A 19546-nucleotide genomic window follows, 5' to 3' on the forward strand; every position below is an offset into this window, starting at 1 on the left:
TTCAACTTCTTTCTTCTTCCCCATCTTTTAGCTCACACTGAAAATATAATTTTAAGTGATTCACATTTGTCTTCATTTGCTTTATTTTGGCAATGTAGTAAGCATTTCTTTATAGTTCTGTTATATTATTATTATTATTATTATTATTATTATTATTATTATTATTATTATTATTATTATTATTTTTATTATTATTATTATTCTTTCTTTAAGGAAGATAATAACGTATTTGGGCATGTGGTTCATCGCTACCACTAAAGCTACGCTTAAGCCCAAATGTAAATTGACGAAAAGAGAAGTTGCCTGAAACGCTACCTTAGAATAATTCGTCAGTTGTTCGCTATTTCGCTTTTGTTGTGCCTTTGTAAAGCCTAATCGCTAACGAACAGGTGATGACTTTAATGGAAAAAATACGCCTAGTAGCGGCGGTGGCAAAGATTCTTGTGATAACTTTTAACATACAAGGGAATACTGGTAAGTTAGCATAAGTTCAGTAAGTTTTCCAAAAGGAACAAGTTACATAGCTTGGGTAATTACTCTAATTGACCCTGCTGAACCAGTGAAAGTCACGATGAAAACACTTAAGGATGTTTTCTTTAAAGTGGTACTTAAGCTTGTAGTAAGGCCAATTTTAGTTTAGGGGGGTAAAGATGGATTTCTGATACATTATTTGCTGCCCTATTCGAGTTGGTAGGTTGAAACTGATTGGACACTACGAATGATTTTTAAAACGGTGTTGATGAAGAGATGATGATGGTAATAATGATGATGATTTTTTTTATCGTCATCGTTGTCTTTTTAGTGGGATAAAATGTACAGTAATAATACAATACATGGGATATTAACTCAAATAATAGATCTAGATAGATTGCAATTCTCAGGGAAAATCAAAGAAAATTTGACAGACTGCTTACTGTTTCATTATCTGGGTTCTTTGCACGAAACAACCTCAAGCGTGTGATGTATCCAAGTTCTTATTTCAGCTAACTTTCTCTCTTACCTTTATATTATGAAAACTAGCACTCAGCAACAGTTCAAGACTGTCACCTTAGTATAATAATAAATTCATTAAAATAAGTGGAGGAAGGTTAATGTTCATGAAACATTACGTAATTATATGCGCTTCACGTGAAAATATTCATAAAACCTTACACAATGTGTTGGATGTGAACACTCGATCAACAAATCTGGTGATGGATAAATATATGAAATTTCATGTATGCCAACCGCCCCTAAAAGGGTTTTATCAGTACTTGAAAGACCACTGCTCTTATATCCATAACTGTGCCGAAAGGTCTTTCGTGACCGAAACGCCTTTCTGTTTCTGTACAAGTTAGACTGAAACAAACACTTGATATTTTTCCATGAAATAGCAGCGAAATGAAGTCTTTTTGTTATGATTAAAAGACCAAGAGTTAATGCCGATCAACTTCTGCTTTCTTCTATTAAATAATGCATCTTGGGAGCAAAGTTTGTTGTTTTATCCTGCCAATACCCAAAACAACAATCATTATGGGAAATCTAGGTATTCGATCTAAACAACTTTGTATTTTCTTTCCGGGAAAGATCAGACGTTAGCTAATTACAATAATATAATGTTTAACGAAAGGAAGCTAAGTTTAGTTTCAGAACAAAAAATCCTGGGTCTTATTGTCAGAGCTTAAAGTGGAACTCCCCTGTCCTTCACATTCACTGTACCTATGACTGCTAAGCGTATTTTCTTGCTCAAGGAGTTAAAAAGTGCAAATTTCCCTATATAGACTTCATATTACTTACTTTTACACTTCCTGAGTAAGGCCCGTATCAGAATATACATGCATTGTATATCATCATGTACTTTCCTGTTATCTGTCCAATGACTTCGAGCAGATTCAGAAGCGCTGCCTTAAACAGGAAGTTCCGGTATAAAAGGGGCCTGGTGTGGCCTCACCTTCAGTTGACAATCAACCATGAGAACGTAAACAACCGACAAACACATTTTACCTTTTTTCTACAACCCCTACTGATAATATTGGCTCAGTTTTCAGACTTAACCCTGTTAAACAAACTAGAATTTGATTTCTTATCTTGCTGTGGTCTTATTATGAAATTTTGGGGCATATCTTTTCGGAGGACGTTTGAGTCAGCAACATGCCACAATACAATACAATATTTATTTAAAGTCGGGGGCATAGGGAGTGGTCGCCCAATCTTCCGAGCCAGGGGCTCGTGATAAAAATGCTCGACAATGTGAATATTTATAGATATCAAAAATACATAATGGTAAAAATGTAAAATAGTACAAAATGACTCTGATGATTCGTGAAATTTCAAGGGAGAAATGTATAGCCAAGACAATGAAAATTACAATGTGATCAAAAAATGCAGCGATTGCATCGAAATCCTGATTGAATTTAAATTCTGAATTTTCCTGATCTAAATTTACATCTCACGCCCACAAAGGTGTAAAATGAAGGAGGGGGCTTGCCCTTTTATGGCACAACTTCTTGTTTAAGATTGTGTTTCCCAATTTACCGTCTTATGAGGCTACGCTCGATACTACCAGTATTCTACATTCCGGAATGTGCTTTCAAATTATATGAAATGTGAGCGTTCTCTCGAGAACTTGAAGAATGGGGTTAAATTTTGCTTTTCAAATAATTAGTGCAACTTGTTAATAATCAATACAACTGTGTCAAGATGAAAAATCACACAACTACGATAGCCGGCTAAAGTTAATCGTTTGTCTCACGATTTGCAGCATAGTTGTTGATCACAACGTTTCGACCGTTTTTCTGCTGGTCTTCATCAAGCGATGGTATCGACCAGCTGTAGCTGTGTATAACATAAGAAGCACCACGATAATGGTCGTTGATACAATGCGATCATCGCTATGGTTGTTCGTACTGATTAGAGGATCCAATCTTCGTTGTTTGGACTAGGTGCTGTACTCTCAGGTGGTACTGATCAGCTGATGTGTTATTTGATCACAGGTTTCCCAAGCTCCATGAGAGATATAGGCCGTGACCTTCGCGCGAGTGTTGTAATTTGAGCGTCACGGAGACCATTGCGCAACGGCGAAATTGTAAGTATTTGACGGTATGGGAAAAATGATTGCCAACGAGTTTTCAATCAAAAAAAGTCCCTACCTGAACTCCCTTGGCTGTTGCTCTTTCTCCTATGTGGTTTTGAAGTGATTTAGCGCAATTTCAGTGAGTTTTAATTAGTTCTATGTAGAGAGAAAAGCAATGGAACTAAAACTCACTGGAATCGCGCAAGATCGCTCCAAAAACCACATAGGAGAAACAACAACAGACAAGGGAGTCCACGTAGGGTTTTTTTTTTTTTTTTTTTTTATTGAAAACTCGTTGGAAGTAGGAATCGTTTTTCCCATACAAATCGCCGTGACGCTCAAATTACAACACTCACGCAAAGGTCACCATCTATAACTCTCTGATAGAGCTGGGGGTACCTGTGGTTTGATCGTAGGCAGTCACCCTTCTAGAACTACAATTCCATCATCCCTATTGATGGTGTCAGGGTGATGTGAATGGCCTTTATAACCCTGCGGGTGTACCAGTGTGAGCTGAAGCGGATGGTGTCCGGTCTCACTAGCACGTTCTGTAACCGTTGAGGTCCGCTGAGTACAAGCAAGCCATATGTCTCTATCGTGCCCCTTTATCTGTTACGTTTTGATCTCCAAGTTTCTCCAATACAGACTTTCCCAAATTCGCGGGGAATTTTGTGAACTACACCGTCTTGTATTTTGGGATCGACAACGTTCTTATAAAGACCAGCAGTATAGCGGTCGAATCATCGCGATCCGCACCTATGCTACACAATCATGAGGCAAACCATTAATTTGAGCCATCGACAAACCACCATGACTAACACTTTTTTTACGACAAGATATACACGAGAACTGAACAGCGTAAGCTATGGATTTATAATGTTTTAGATGTCTACTTACGCTTTGTCTTATTTTATTTTTAAAAGGTCAAACATTTGAATCCAGTTGTTCGAGTTACACTGTTCATAAACCATCTACGCAACAGAGAACGAATTGGAATGAGAGCTTGCATTTGTGCGCGCTGAACAATAGCCAGCTTGTTTCTATCGAGGATAAAAATGAATTGAATTTTTTGAAGAAGAAACTTGAACCGAAAAGGTACCCGAGTATTGAATATTTTATTGGCTTGAGAAAACGCTCTGGGAAGTGGACATGGATAAGCAATAACAGTACTGAGGTTGGGCCTTCTAAAGATCCCTGGGCCAGTAGCAGTAAGCCCGACGGTGATGGCGAGTGTGCTAAAATGTTCTTCAAGGACAAAACATTTCGATATGATGACATACCCTGTAATACAGTCCCCAGTGCAATGGTTGGATACATTTGTGAGAAGCATTGTGACTGTCACAAAGAAAAAGGTATGCCAGAAACAGTGAATACTCAAAGAGTAGGGGACGTAGTTCCCGGTTTTGTGGTCTGGTCTTTGTGTGTATACTCTCATGGTTGGTTGGGTAACTGGTGGCGCATTTGATCATCACGTCATGTTAAAATGCGCGTTACAAATACTCATTTCATATTTCAGTTAGGGGAAAAAAAGATTATAACTGTGCGAAAGCAATAACGATACTGAAGCCAACATTTCCTGCACATTCTTTCATTTCTTTTTCCTTTTCTTATTTTCCATTATTTCCCAAGTCTTTAGCCAAGCCAAAAAAGTAATCAGTAAGGCTTTCCACAACGAAAATGTAGCCAACTACTTCGGCAATACAGTCAACATTATCCATAAAGTAGCAAATAAAACTACCAAGCGCTTAATAAATTTGATGTTTCTTAGCTTCCCCTCAAAGTAATGAATATCACTTTTAGGGTAATCCGATAAGCGTTTGTCCCTGTTATTGTAGCTCGGAACTACCAGAAAAGTCAATAAGGTCCACAAAAACTTCAGGTGTGAAAGGGACAATACTTAAGTAGTTTCACAATGAGGTGTAAGTTTTCCTCGTCATTTTTTTTTTTTTTTTGACAATTGTTACTTCTTGGTGCGTCGAGGGAGAAGATGCGAGGAATTATCTTTGCTATGTCTTTCTTTCTTTTCTCTGCATGCCACATTCATTAGGATCAAAACTATCAAAGACAACACGGGCTCCGACTGATAAAAAGCGAAGACGTGGTGGATACTTTATTGCAGAGGAACTGATCATCCCTATATTAGTTGGAGGAGCATTGCTCGTCACTGCACTGATCATCATTGGAGCGTTGCTGTTCAAAATACGAACAAAGCACAACTGTAATCAAGGTAAATGTAACTTCTATTCCAAACAATTATGTGAAGAAGAACGGAAACGTGTAAAGTAATCTTTTGTCTACAAACCCATTAAATGGGAAGTGCGTTTAGAAATGTATTTTGTGGACATACAGCTCAGTCAGGTAGAATCGAACATTGGCCACGAAGAAAGCAAAATAGAAAACTAACAAACAAGCAATAGTCCCATGACAACGCTCGGAATTTGGACTCATAACTGTAGCTTGTCGCAAATCAATGGACTAGCCATCTGGAAATCACAGCTCCTATATACATGCCATTGTTAATGAGTAAACGGCCGGCACAACATTAATCTTACATTTGCTTTCATTAACCTTTACCTAGATGAAAGGAGCACACCTGCTAAAAGGTATGTTCATTCCAAGACATGGAAAACCATTGCACTTATATTAATAACGCAACACGAGCGGTTGTGAAAAGAAAGCTCGAAAAAATACAGGCAGTACGGACCAACTGAGCTATCAATCCAACTAGGTGATGCGACCAATTTTGCAACTACGTAATATGCCCGTGGAAGACGAGTACATGAGGGTAAATAAACGGATATCGTATATTTGAAATATGATATTTTATGTTATGATAGTTCATAAATTTACTGTCCAATTTTATGTCAATTAAAAATGATCTCAATTTTAACCATTTTACCACTAACTTTGCTTTACCAATGTTTCATGATCTTGCAGACATGTTGAGCTGATTAGTGTCCTCCAAAAATGATTCTATTCTTTGTTAGCAATTTGTTTCTCACTTGCTACCAACTGTGTTCTTCGATCAAATTTTATTCTTAAATTAAAAAAAAAAAAAAAACGTAAAACACGAACACATGAGAATATAACTTCTCTGCAGATCATTTCATACTAAATCAATTGGGCTCAGCTTATACGCTTACATAGAAATGGAATTTGGGGAGTCGTTGGCTTTTCGTCAGTACACATAACTGGATCTTTAACGCATTTGAACTCTCTGAAAGCAGTTCAGGTACTTGCATGTAGTCTTGATTAAAATTTATCTCGTTATTGCTTCGATCCGCAGAGAACATACAGGAAAGGGTAACGCCTGTTTATTTGTAACTTGTCTGTATTTGCTACATTCAACAGCAATCAGCTTGAAGGTACACTTGAGAATACCTCATTAGTCAATCCGACAAATGCAGCAAGACAGCTCGGTTTGTCAGTTGAGGAGGGTGATAGTGACGATGGACACACTCTCCAATTAACCGCACAGTCTTGCATAATGGCAACTGAAACTCCAGTGCAGAGTGCACGAACAAGTGTAAGTTTAATTTCACGAGACCTACGTTTTGGAGAAACAAGATCATTGCTAGATAATCATTGCCAGAATGGATATGCATAAAGAATGAAAGATAACAATAATAACAATAATAACAATAATAATAATAATAATAATAATAATAATAATAATAATAATAATAATAATAGCGGAGCTCCCGCGCGCGCCGCAAGGCGCGCGCGAGCGGAGCCCCATAGCTAAGAGATTTTGGTAAACCCATCAGTGCGAGAAATTTTGGTTTGGTTATGACGTCACTTCCGTCCGACCGACCGACCGACCGTACATACGTTCGCTACTCCATGTATGCCACCTTGAAATGGGACACTCAAACCCTGTGCCGCAGCCCGCTTTTTTACGGCGGGAAGTTGCATCATCAACTGCGTTTTAGAAAAAAAATAATAATAATGATAATTTTGACAGAATACAAAGTCAATTTTTGTGACCAACAGAGGGAGAAAGAGCAATGCGACTAGCGGCGAGAGAAACAAATAGGCCGGCACATCATCAGAATCTTGAAGTGAAATCATTTTACTCCGATCCGGCGCGACGAAACGTTGGATTTTTCCTCTTGAAGTGAAACGTTTCGCTCACTTTACGTTGTAAAAGGAACTAAAAAAGATTGGAAATGGAATGAAAGGACTGGTTATTCTGAGAAGAGGTGAGCATATTCGTGTGATTTTGTTGACAAAACTTTGCTGGATTGCTATCGTGCAAGATCTTGTTTTCTTGCAGTGTTGAGACGCCATTTAATTTAAACTTAAGCTTAACATTGCTAAACTCAGAGCAGTCTTTTGAGCTCATTTTTTTTTCGGTCCATGTTCATTATTTCCCTTGGACTTTTATTTTCTAATCTCCTCCAAATTTTATCTTCCAACAGCGGGAGAAAGAGTAAGACGACTCGCGGCGGGAATTTACATGAAGGGGGCATTGATCATAAACAGCAGGCGCCGTGAGTCCTGAAGGGAAGACCCTAGAAAGTGGAACGGTGGAAAGGCAGAAAATCGCCCCAAATCCTAGAACACGGAACGATTGAGGGTTAGGTTCAAGGTTATAGTTTATTTGGGGTGATTTCCGACGTTCCATGTTTTAAGATTTGGAGTGATTTTCCACCATTCGCCCTTCCACCGTTCCGGCTATTAGCGTCGCCGATTTTGAAGTGAAGCATTTTACTCCGATCCGGCGCAACGAGACGTTGGATTTTTCCTCTTGAAGTGAAACGTTTCGCTCACTTAACGCTGTAAAACTAACGAAAAAAACCAGCAATGGAATAATAGGACTGGGTTTTCTCAGAAGAGGCAAGTACGTGTATATTCATGTGATTTTGTAGACAAAACTTTGCCGGTTTCGGCTGTTTTGTAATAAATTGATTTCTTGCAGTGTTGGCACGCAGTTAATACTGCTAAGTTCAGAGTAGTCCTTTGAGCTCATTTTTTTCGGTTCCTGTTCATTATTTCGATCCCTTGGCATTTTATTTTTCTAATCTGGTCCAATTTTGCCTTCCAACAGCGGGAAAAAGAGCAAGGCGAATAGCGGCGGAAAAGGACTCTTTTAGAGGCGGCACATCATAAACAGCGGATCTGAAACAGAAATCATTTTACTCTGATCAATCCGCGAAGAAACGTTGGATTTTTCCTCTTGAAGTGAAACTTTTTGCTCACTTAACGTTGTAAAACGAACGAAAAAATCAGCAATGGAATAAAAGGACTGGTTATTTCCAAAGAGGCGAGTATAAATTAAGCTTAAGTCTTATATTTGATTTTGTTGACAAAACTTTGCTGACTTTTGCAAGATATTTTTTTGCAGTGTTTACACTGCAACTTGTTTAACTTAAGCTACTGCTAACTTCATAAAAGTCTCTTGAGCTCATTTTTCGTTCCATGCTCGTTATTTCCCTTGGAGGTTTATTTTCTAATCTCATTCCTTTTTGCTTCATGTAAGAAAATTTGGTTCTCAGGTATTTTAGTCAGTGAAACAAACGTCTCGTAACACTTTTTTATCGTTAGCAAGCATGAGCTAAGTACTGGCAAGTTTTTCTCGCATATATTTCTAATTTTTGCATTTATTTCTGACAATCTTCACAGAGAACAAACACAAATACTTTAAAGGATAGGATATTTCTTTTCAAAAAACGTTGAAAGCGAATGTAAAATTAGTCAATAGTGTGACCTCATTTTCATCATAACATCAAGCGTACGCAAAATTTGTTCGCTTGATCGTCGTTTAGTTTATCTCTGTTCTGATTGTTATGAATTATCACAGTTTTTTTTCCATTTATTACTCCAGGATACATGTATATTTTAAGTCTGTTTCATGGTTATTGTAGCCTTTTTCTCTTAGGTTTATGTACGGCTTTTTTCAATTTTGTTGATAAACAACATTTGCCTTAGGCAGTGACAGTTCGCCTCTATCATCTTTAAAATTAAAAAGAATAATAACAACAAAAAAAAAAAATACTTTGAGCGTCAAGAAAACTATCAAAACTCGATAAATAGCCAATCCCGTCCTGAATATTTACCTGCAGTGTACATAATATTTTGATATTTTTGGGGGGTTTTTGGGTTACAAGAGGATACCTTACTACCTTGTTGTATAGCAGATAGTATTTTTATTTGCATGAGGCCGAGTAGAGTTAAGGTTTAATTTTCAAGCAGCAGGGGTATTTTGCAGAACACCGAACGTTGAATCTATGGAAGTCCTTAAATGCAATGGCTGCCATGACAACACATTAAAGCTAACCATCTGTATAATCAGTGCTTAGCCCTAAACAGAAAAGAAAAGTGCTTAGACCTTGATAACTTTGTTCGTTGCTTAATAGGTGTCACATCAGATTAATTAAAGCTTATAGAGACGGGTTATTAAACTATACCAAGAATTTTGAAATAAAATGAATTGTCGAATTTTTTGCACTGTTTTCTCAAATCAATTTTTGCACTTGAAGGGGGCACTTTAAAGAGCTAAAACTCAAATGGAATTTGTTTGGTTACCTTCAATTTTGGACAGTAGCTAGTTTAACATATAAGGAACAAAGACTTGTCGCAAATTTTTTCATTTGAAATATTTTTTCTCTGAGCGATTTTTATACGATCACTTCACATTTCTTTAATCGTATTTAGAAAATGTTCTGTAACTTTTCACTGCAATTGAATATCACAGAACTTAGACATGTTTTTTTTTTAGCTTTGGTCCGGAAACTGAGTAGCAAATTAAATAAGCGAAAACCAAAATTCACTTGACTTGTAGCCTTTAAAAGGTGATTCGTACGCTCGCATTTAGAGGTGGTAAAAAATTCAACAATTCATTTAATTTCAAAATTCTTGATATAGTTTGATAGCCAGCTCTATAAGCTTTAATTTGATATGGGGGTTTACATATCTACAGTTTAAACCGGACGTGGACATAGCTTGGACGCGAGAGACCTCTAAAGGTATATGGTAACCTTAATGCTAAACTGTTATTCGGCATTCAGCATTCTGCAAAATACCCCTTCCAGTTGAGCAACTAACAATATTGTTAAGGTCTAAGCACTTTTCTATACTATTTAGGGTTAAGCGATTTACCAATAATTATTAACTGCAAAGTGTGTCCACTTCTAGTGCTGCACTTTTTATTCGCCGGCAATGGTAAATGTTCACACTCACTATCATCATTCTCACTCTCACTCAGCATCCCCTCAGTTTCACTGCACCATGTTTCACCCACAAAAACGGTGTCATCTCCACCTTTTTTTATCATTATCATCAGATGTGGGTTTGTTAGCTTGTAAAAGATGCTGGCCTGGGACTTTCATTGTCGCTAGTGTCTGTCCCTTTGCTTCTTGTAGATGACTGGTTATTAGCACAATCTTTTAATTTTTTCATTTTTTTTTCTTGTATAGGAGGGAGTGTTTTTTCAAGTGAGACTTGTCAAGTTAAAAAACAAGAGATTTTAACCCTCCAGATAGTAGTGACTCTTCCCAATTGTTATCCTCATTCTCTGTTTCATCGCTTCTCAATGGTCGCTTGACTTCGCAAATTTTTGGAAAAATGGAGATGTTTTAAATGGTCTAGGTATATTTTCACTAGCTCCTCAGAAACCACAAACTAAGGTAGAAGAAAAGTCTGCAGTTTCTTTCGCTGTGTTCAGCTTTCCCTCATTGAAGAAATTAGGCATAAAGTCATCAACAGTACTGGTCATGCTGTTCCATCTAAAGAAGTAGCCAGAGATTCAAAGACATTTTCTCTTTATCCAGGAAAGGGCATGGAATTCTGCCCATCATGGAGCCAGCCAACCATTTTCACATGAAGCGCACTGCTGCTCTTTCTTAACCTCGCAGGTGTCTTTGACAAATTCCATGACTGTATAACTCTAGCCACAAAATTTTGCAAAATAATAATTATAGCCAAGCACATGTTTTTTTTAAAGTTTCACATGCCTTCAAGTAGTCATGATTAGCTGGGTCCTGTTGAAAAAAAAAAGCCCGCCTCCTCCTCCCTCTCTGTTACAAATGCCCTTATGTAATCTGACAACAGGTGCATCGTCAATGTGCAACGCTATGTCATGAGCAACCCTCCATGCATTTCTTTCCATTCTTTATCTTCGTAATTTCATAGTGAGCTAGTCACAGTCGTTTTCTAAATTTCTCTGTCTGATTTGTAATGAAATATGAAAATATTCCATTTTATAGATTTAGAACTGCCATCAGTAATGGCATCTCGGCCACTGAACTGCAGGATTAGTCCTTTCCAGCCAGCTTTCCCACAGCCACTGCTTTAGTGTGCTCGATGAATCCTGATGCGGTAATGAGACTTGCAAATTCTGGACAATTCGGCATCTCGGAACCTGACCTCATCAAACAATAGCATTATCCAAAACGTGAACTTAGGGAAAAATTTAAAAATCATCATAGGCCTCCATCTGCATAAATTATGAACCCTAACTCAGGAGTGTTTTAAGATTTGCCATTGCCTGGGCACAAAAGCCATGCACAGAGGGTGTAACCTTTACTGGTGGGTTTAGATCTTGTGTTTTAATAGCTGTAGCAAAAAATAATTGATGTACAGTTGTAAGCTTTTTATTTAGTTTCATCACAGATCATGACAGATGTGATGAAAACACAGTATGGCTCATGAATCACTTTGTTAATGGAAGTTCTTGTTGAGGCAATTCATAAACTTGTAAATTATCCATTCTTGGGTGAAAGACAGTTTCTGACTGTGCACTTTTCCCATCAAGGCATAGATCCAGTTGTGTATTAAATTTTTTACCTTTTGATAAATGTTGATGTCATGGCAGGAGCCAAATTGAATGGGCACTCGCTGAGCATATAAAATTTGTCTTCAGCAGTAAAGATTTTAATTAGTTGGCCTGGTGTAGGGCTATTGCTCTAGCATGTTGTGTACAACAGAGATTGGCCACTGGATGTCTGGGCCTACAATAGCTGTGTTTATAAGCAACAGTCAGCACTGTCACTCAATCATTCTTATAACTATTGAATTGATAGAGGCTACAGAAATATGCTGAACAAGGGGCATTCCCTGTATACTTTACAGTGCAACGAACTCAACTGGGGCCACCAAACATTGATCAGCCAATCACAGGTCACGTTTACAACAAAGGAGTCTGGCTTTGGTAGTTGGTAAACCAATCAAAAACGAGAACATTTCTTGAAATTTCAAAGTGTCGGTCTTATCGGTGGCCCCGGTTGAGTTTGTTGCACTTTAAGACAAAACCTTGCCTGACCTTTAGTTATATCTATATCTTTTACAAAGCCTGAATATCAGCTGTTTCCCATCTCTCACCAATCATCTAGAGAGATTAGAGACTGATATTCAGGCCATGTTTAATGCAACCAGACCCTTTTGATAACTGTGATTTAACAGACAAAAGGTGAAACTTCTTATCAGCCGTCTCTTTTAATTGAAAGAAAAATTTAAAACTTGGTAGCGGGTAATGAATTATGAAATATGTACAGTTATTTATTTTTACAGTGCAATCTCAGTTATTTGAACTCTCAATTATGTTTTTCAGCACTCCCAATTCTTTGAACAAATAGTTGTTAATTCTCTTGGATTTGCTTCAGTCAGTTTTTTGCCTCCTATTTTTTGAACAAAATATATTTTCCCTATATAGGAAGTTAAAAAAAAATTGGTACTTCCACTGCAGTGATTGTCACATAACATTATTATGAAAATGTTAATATGCCTAGTAAATTGTTTTCTTTTACTTAGTTTTGATTATCCAATAATAACTGTTAATTTTCAGGGGTTTTGTGACATCAGTAACCAGTGCTACAGTTTTCTACACCTTATCACATAGTCTGGTATAACTTTTTCTGTAACACAAGGAAAAACACTAAATAATATTATTTTCCTTTTCCATTCTGTACAGGGTTTATGTAAAATCTTTAGTTATATAAAAATAGTTTAATCCACTGATTGTTTTGGAGAATAAAGTGATAAAATGCTTTTAATTTGCAATATTTCAAGCAAAGTACATGTATAATGTTGTACATCATTTTGTGAATTCAGAAGAGGACTATTGCTATACATCAACTCTCTTTAGGCACTCTTGTTCCTTCTATTTTTTTCTCTTGGGAAAACAGGATGATGAAAATAAAAGTAAGGAATAATTTTTACAAAAATGCTCATTAAAATTAATGATACATGTTAGGTATTTTGCTGTGTAAAAATGAATGGGACTTCTCAGATGAGGTGCTATCCATAAACTGGAGTGGTGAGGCTGCAGGTGTTTAGTGTTTAGCAGTCTAATGACTTCTTAAATTGGGATTTTCCTTGTAAGGACAAAAGGTTAATGAGTTGGAGCAAGTCCTGTTCCTTAATTGAGAAACCAGAGAATAAAACCTACAGTGTAATTGTTTGTGGTGGAAGGAGACCGCTTAGTTTTCTTTTCAGTATTACCTGTTAGGAAATGTGGTCCATGAAAGGTAAAGAAAAACTCTTTGACCTTGGCAGGATTAAAACCTATGACCCCAGGATTTTGTTGATCACTGATGGACCAAAATTAATCTCTTCACTAGGGTAGTGCAAAATTTAAGTGGTTTCCTTCCCAAACAGAAATTTACACTCCAAGGATAATTCTCTAATTTCTCAGTTGTATAGTCAGTACTGCACAGCGCAAAAATTTTATTATCCTTTAATTGTTGTTATTTCCAACTTTACTCCAAGTTAACTCTCGTGTAGCAAAGTGTAGAAAAACTGCTGGGGATAACCGGCTCCCATAACTGCCCGATGGATTTTTTGTGGTAAAGATTTTGACAGGGACAGTTGAGGATTTATACCCAATTGTTGGTACAAATGACTAGGGACTGAAAAAAAAAATTTTCGTTGAATAATTAGACTTATGACATTTATTGCATTCAACATAGAAAGAACGCACTCTTTACACAGATTGGAGTTGAGATTGTATGGGAGAACCAAAGTTGATTGCATGAATGAAAGGATATTGGAAAGGATATCTGGCACCCCCTGTAGATTTTGCAGGGGCAGATGACATCATCACCAAATTGGCAAAGGAGAGAACCTACGCTAGGATCGAGGTCATCAAACATACTCTCTGGTCAAGTTTTGATAATGACTAGTTTCCATATATACAAAGTAGCAAAAGGCATTCACAAGTGATCGTTGTTCTGACTTTACAATATCAAGAATAAGAGGCAGCCAATTTCTGCAATGCTTTCTCTGAACAAAACAGTATCACTTTGCACTCTCAAAACAAAGGAACTAATATGATTGACAGGAAGGTATGAAAGGTTCATGTTTTCCTATCCCTACCGAAACAAATGGCAAAAATTATATACTGCATTCTTAGATTAAGTTAAGAGCAAGAAAGACATCTTGACTCTCTTGTAAATCAATATCAGTTGCATGGAACTGAGCACTTAGTTTGAGTTTATACAAAAACCAAAATAAACAACTTTAAATGTACAAGAATAGCTATCAACTTGGGAATAACAGAAATTTTTAAAAAATGACCTTTTCAATCTAATTTATTGAATTAATGAGCTACAAGTGCAGTAAGAAAATATAAAAATGGCACAAAGCTAATTTCACTTGAAGAAATATCTCTCCTGTATTCAAACATCTCCAATGTGCATCTCCCTCAAACAGAACCTAAACATAAAAAAAAATCACTCAATTTGACTAGAAAAACTAAAAGATGAAATTTTAAATATTTTGTAAATCCCTATAACTTATAAGGGCTTATAATGACTCGTTTTTCAATTGTTCCACGGTGTACTAGTTTGCGATGATCTCCTAGTATTAGTAGACCACATGAATTGATATAGGAACACTGGCCTACTATTGTCCGTATTAGCTTGCAATTTTAATATTATCTTGATTAAAGATTTCTTTTAAAAATTGCTCCCTCGTCAGAAAAAAAAAACACTACAAACAGTTTAAAGGTGTGTATGCATACATAAATATTTGAAGTTATCTTACCTCCTTAATTGACAGACCTGTCGGACCTTTCACTTTCCACCGACACAACAAAATTCCTTCTAGTTTTGACATTTATCACACTAAAAGTCTTCCTTCAAATTGCTGTTAAAGGGAACATTTCCACACAGTCGCGCAGGAAAAATAACACGAGGCGTAGGAAAAATTCGATCGCTTCCAAACCTGAAAACTTATGCAAAAATTAAAAAGATCCTTTCTTTTTTTATCCACCATCCTAATACAGGAAGATATCTGAACACTGCTTTTTTTATCCTGTTTTATCCAAATCTCTAGAACGAAGCAAACACAACTAAAATTCGCCTCTTCGCGCTTCTCAGGTAGGTACTTCATATATGGTAATTATTAATAATTGTCATATATGAAGTACCTACCATACCAGCGCCCATTCCGCTGGATAAGGGTAATGCGGGCTCGGAGAACGAGATTGCCGCCATTCTTTTTAAATGAGGGATCTGGGTACTAGGAGTCTAGGATCAGGAATCGGAAGACCTTAAATAACATAGTCTCCTTCGCAGCCAGTGTCGTCACGCTACGCTCCGTGGGGAGGATCGTTGCGTGACGACCCTAATAACGGCTGCGAAGGAGACTAGCTATAGATAACAAGGACTGGAACCAGATTTCAGAGCCCAGTGCTTTTCGCGAAAACGTGGGTTTGGTGGGGGTGCCTATTCTCGCGGGCTCACAAACCTGGTTCCAGTACTTGTTATTTAAGGATTTTCCTAGAAATCTCATTCCCATTCAAAAACGCGTGTGGGCTCTGAGGACGAGATTGGAGTACATTAGCGCAAAGATCAACCAATCACCAACCCTTGCTCAGTGAAAGGAAAATTAAGAAAAAATGCCCTCTGTTACAACAAATCAGGAGCCGATGATCATGGGCTCCTGGAATTACATTGTTGATGGGGAGTTTGCTGCATATGCATTAAAATATATATATAACTTTAGAAAGGATGAGGAACTACGTCCATACGATAAGCAGATTTCTATAAATGCTAGCAAAAAAATTGGAGCTCAGCTTTTAGGCTTGGCTAAATATATATATATTAATAATAATAATAATAATAATAATAATAATAATAATAATAATAATAATAATAACTACTTATATAGCGCTTATCCAGTTCTGTTCTAAGCGCTTTATAAGATACTCCTTGTATGTTCGTTGTGTCAAAACAATTTTGGAAACAAGTCATATTTCGGTGCAAACTAAACCATCATCAACAACTTTCTTTTTGTCATTTCTTGTTCAAATGTTTTGACACAATGAACATACTCGGAGCATCTTTTATTTTCTATGTACTGAAAATTACCAACGGGTACTGGGTTTTGGATATGCGTAAACAATCCGGGCTCCTTTCCGCGATCGATACTACGATGTACTTTTTACTTAGCACATAAAAATGAAGAATGAAATTGCTTTTTGGAGATTAATTGGGAATATAAAAACTGAATCGAATGCCTGGCTGAGTGATGTCTGACTGAGGGAAAGTTGACTGATTAACCGATAAAATTGTTTGCTCGTGGTCTTTAGGACCCTCTGACTGACCATTCTCTGATTGATACTTTATTGAATTATTTATTTATTCATTCTTTGGTTAGTAGCTCGATTGGTTGATTGGTTGATTGGTTGATTGATTGATTGATTGATTGATTGATTGATTGATCGATCGATCTAAAACGCAGCTTAACCTTTTCTTTCTCAGACGTCAGAGGACAGTCCCTACGCACATCTCTTGCCATTTAAACAAGAAAATAGAACCAGTGCAGACTGCAGTGAGACGCCCACATATGTCAACCAAAGGGCTATGCACGAATACGTCAATATGCATGTGTGAGCCTAATTGTGTTGCAACCCTTGATACTAATCAGAAGGCCGGAAAACGTTGTGTTGCCAAATTTGTTAACTAAAAAAAGTTAAATGTGGAGAACGCTGAGATGCAAACTAAGTGAAACTATATTAATGCGAATGTAGTTGATAACCTATAACAAAATGAAAAAGCTTGGGTGTTGCTGATTATAAAACTCACTCGGCGTCACACAGTAATTGATCAAATGCAACGTTAGATTGAATTTGTTGTATGTGTCATATGAGATGCACGACCACCAAAAAGGGTCAACAGAAGATCCAGAGCTTCCTTAAAATGTATTGTAAAATCCCTGGCTTCAAAACTTCGACGGATATTTTACATTCATTAGCCTTAAAGATTAAGCTTTGAAGAAAAATAGAGATAAATAGGACGTACCATTAGAAATCCGAGAGATAACATCACCAGGAAGAAAGACCGAGAGGCCTAGGAACACTTGGGATGTGCAACACCTACAAAAAAGCTCAGAAATATCCCTAAGCTGCAATGACCTTGAGAAATAACCACAGAGTCGTGTACGCTGCTGTTGTTGATTACATGCCGAGACAAGCCTAAATTCTGTTTGTCGTTATTTAGTTTTAATAGCTAGTACCTCTTAATAGTGGCTAATGTTATGCGCATATGAATATATGCATAAAGAACATGGTCACTACAAATTGATTAATTATTATCATAAAATGAAATAACTGATTTCGGATGTTGATTTTTTCTTAACCTTTTTAAGTAAGAGATATTGTCTTGTCGCTTAAAGATTTTGCACAATGATCTTAATTTCCTGATGATCACTTACCTGAATGAGAGGGTCACCAGGGCCTGGTTGTTCGAAAGCCGATTAACGCTAATCCCCGATTAAAAATTACCCGCGGTTTTCATCTCGCTCATTAATTTTTTTTTTTAAAGCTTATTTTAAGCTAGTGGTGAAGAAAAACTCTAAGTCAAAATTGAGGAACAAAAATCCTTTTGAAGAGTCTTTATTGATTAGTAATTAAACCCGAATCAAAGTTCACATTAACCCAGGATTATTTTAATCGGGCTTTGAACAACTGGGCCCAGAGAATGCTTAGCACGAGTACGATATGAATTTTCGCGGTCTTGGAATATGGCACGAGGACCGGTTAGTCATTTAAAAATAGCGGTACTTTCATACAAGACCGAATTCCAAAATCCTCTGAACAGGCTCCTTGAAGGGGAAGATTAGGTCGGAAGCTCGTGGATATTGTAGCACCCCATTTACTAAAAGGAATTTTGTTTACAGTGTATACAATATCCCGCAGAAAACAAAGCGGAATGAGCACTTTATAATGCAAGGAAAACAAGTGATCGAAATCGGTTCAAAACGGTCTTCAAAGAGGCCATCAATTGAAAGATTTTGTGCGAAACTTACATTACAAACAATAAACCAAAATGCCGAAAAAAAAACAAAAACAAACAAACAAAATAAGAAATGAACAATAAACGTTTTGTATATTTTACGTTATTTTATTTATTACCTATAGAACCGAATTTTACGAACCACATGGTGTTTAAAAAATTATCATATTAAGATTCAGTACTGAGTAACATGTACACAAGTGCACAAACGGTGGCGGCCCGTTTTGTCGAAAGAGAGAACAGAAAATGTCCACGGCATGGCTGTCGAAAAGCTATTGAGCGCCCTCAATTGATCATCTTTTGTTTAACAACGTATGCTTGAATGACACTTTCACTTTGTTGAAGCATCCCTCAATCCAAGAATCTTGCTAACTAATTTAAACACTACAAGGTAAACAGAATCACCACTTCTTAGCGATCAGCCCCCAACCTTCTCCCCCAACATGTGAGTTACTCAAATGGTCCATATTGCACAGAAAATCTAAATTAATGAAGTGTTCTGACAAACACCTTACCTTGTTTATTTCATTTCTTTTTTTTTTTTTTTCATTTTTTTATTTGCCCCATTCTTTATACAATCAATAGGTTTTCTACATTATACATTGTTGGCAGGAGATCCCAGCAAGTTTTTGCAAACTTTTCTTTAGGGGATCCCCTATTTCTTAATATTTTCTATTGTTATATAATTTGATAGCTGTCAAATATATATACGTACCTAATTAATATTAAGATTAATATTTGGATTATAGCAGTAAAAGATTGTGATGGCGATGTCGGTAATGTCAACTTTATGTACTGATGTCTGAGAAATATATCTGCTTCACTTTCCGCTTAAATAAAAAGTAGGATTTAGCATCTTTCACCTCATCAGGGAGATTATTCCATAATTTAGCACCTCTAGCTTTCAGAGAGAATTTTCCACAATTTGTTCTAGTATACCGAATATGTAACTTTGCTGAAGATCTTGTATTATACTGATGAAATTGTTTGTTTTGTACAAAATAGTTTTTAAAAGTATTTGGTAACATGTCTGTTCTTTGTGAGTACATAAAAAGACTAGTTAGAAAAGTATTAAGCTGGAATATGTCTAGTATTTTTAGTGTTTGAACAATGCAGTAGTTGAGTCTTGGTATCTTGAGAAAGTCATGAGACGAATAATTTTTTTTCTGTACCTTGTAAAGACATTTTAGTGTGGATGCATAATTACTACCCCATACAATATAACAATAGGTAAAATATGGATATATCATTGTGAAGT

General features: G+C 36.7%; 1 protein-coding gene across 1 annotated transcript; it reads left to right on the top strand.

The window, feature by feature from the left end:
• Positions 1 to 338: 338 nt before the first annotated feature.
• Positions 339 to 18750, top strand: LOC146465301 (uncharacterized). Its single transcript, XM_085128539.1, has 6 exons — positions 339 to 474; positions 3976 to 4404; positions 5100 to 5279; positions 5631 to 5655; positions 6404 to 6578; positions 16756 to 18750. The coding sequence occupies exons 1-6, from the start codon at positions 393 to 395 to the stop codon at positions 16885 to 16887; spliced, it is 1023 nt and encodes a 340-aa protein (XP_084984665.1). The 5' UTR covers positions 339 to 392; the 3' UTR covers positions 16888 to 18750.
• Positions 18751 to 19546: the final 796 nt, after the last annotated feature.

Source organism: Pavona decussata, unplaced genomic scaffold (assembly GCF_977016875.1).
Source record: "Pavona decussata unplaced genomic scaffold, jaPavDecu1.1 SCAFFOLD_156, whole genome shotgun sequence".
Classification (NCBI taxonomy): domain Eukaryota; kingdom Metazoa; phylum Cnidaria; class Anthozoa; order Scleractinia; family Agariciidae; genus Pavona; species Pavona decussata.

Excerpts from the sequence above, each read along its gene's own strand:
- LOC146465301 (XM_085128539.1), top strand. The coding sequence starts at position 393 with ATGACTTTAATGGAAAAAATACGCCTAGTAGCGGCGGTGGCAAAGATT. Across the intron at positions 475-3,975 it reads TAACATACAAGGGAATACTG|GTCAAACATTTGAATCCAGT; the intron begins GTAAGTTAGCAT and ends TATTTTTAAAAG. Across the intron at positions 6,579-16,755 it reads TGCAGAGTGCACGAACAAGT|ACGTCAGAGGACAGTCCCTA; the intron begins GTAAGTTTAATT and ends TTTCTTTCTCAG.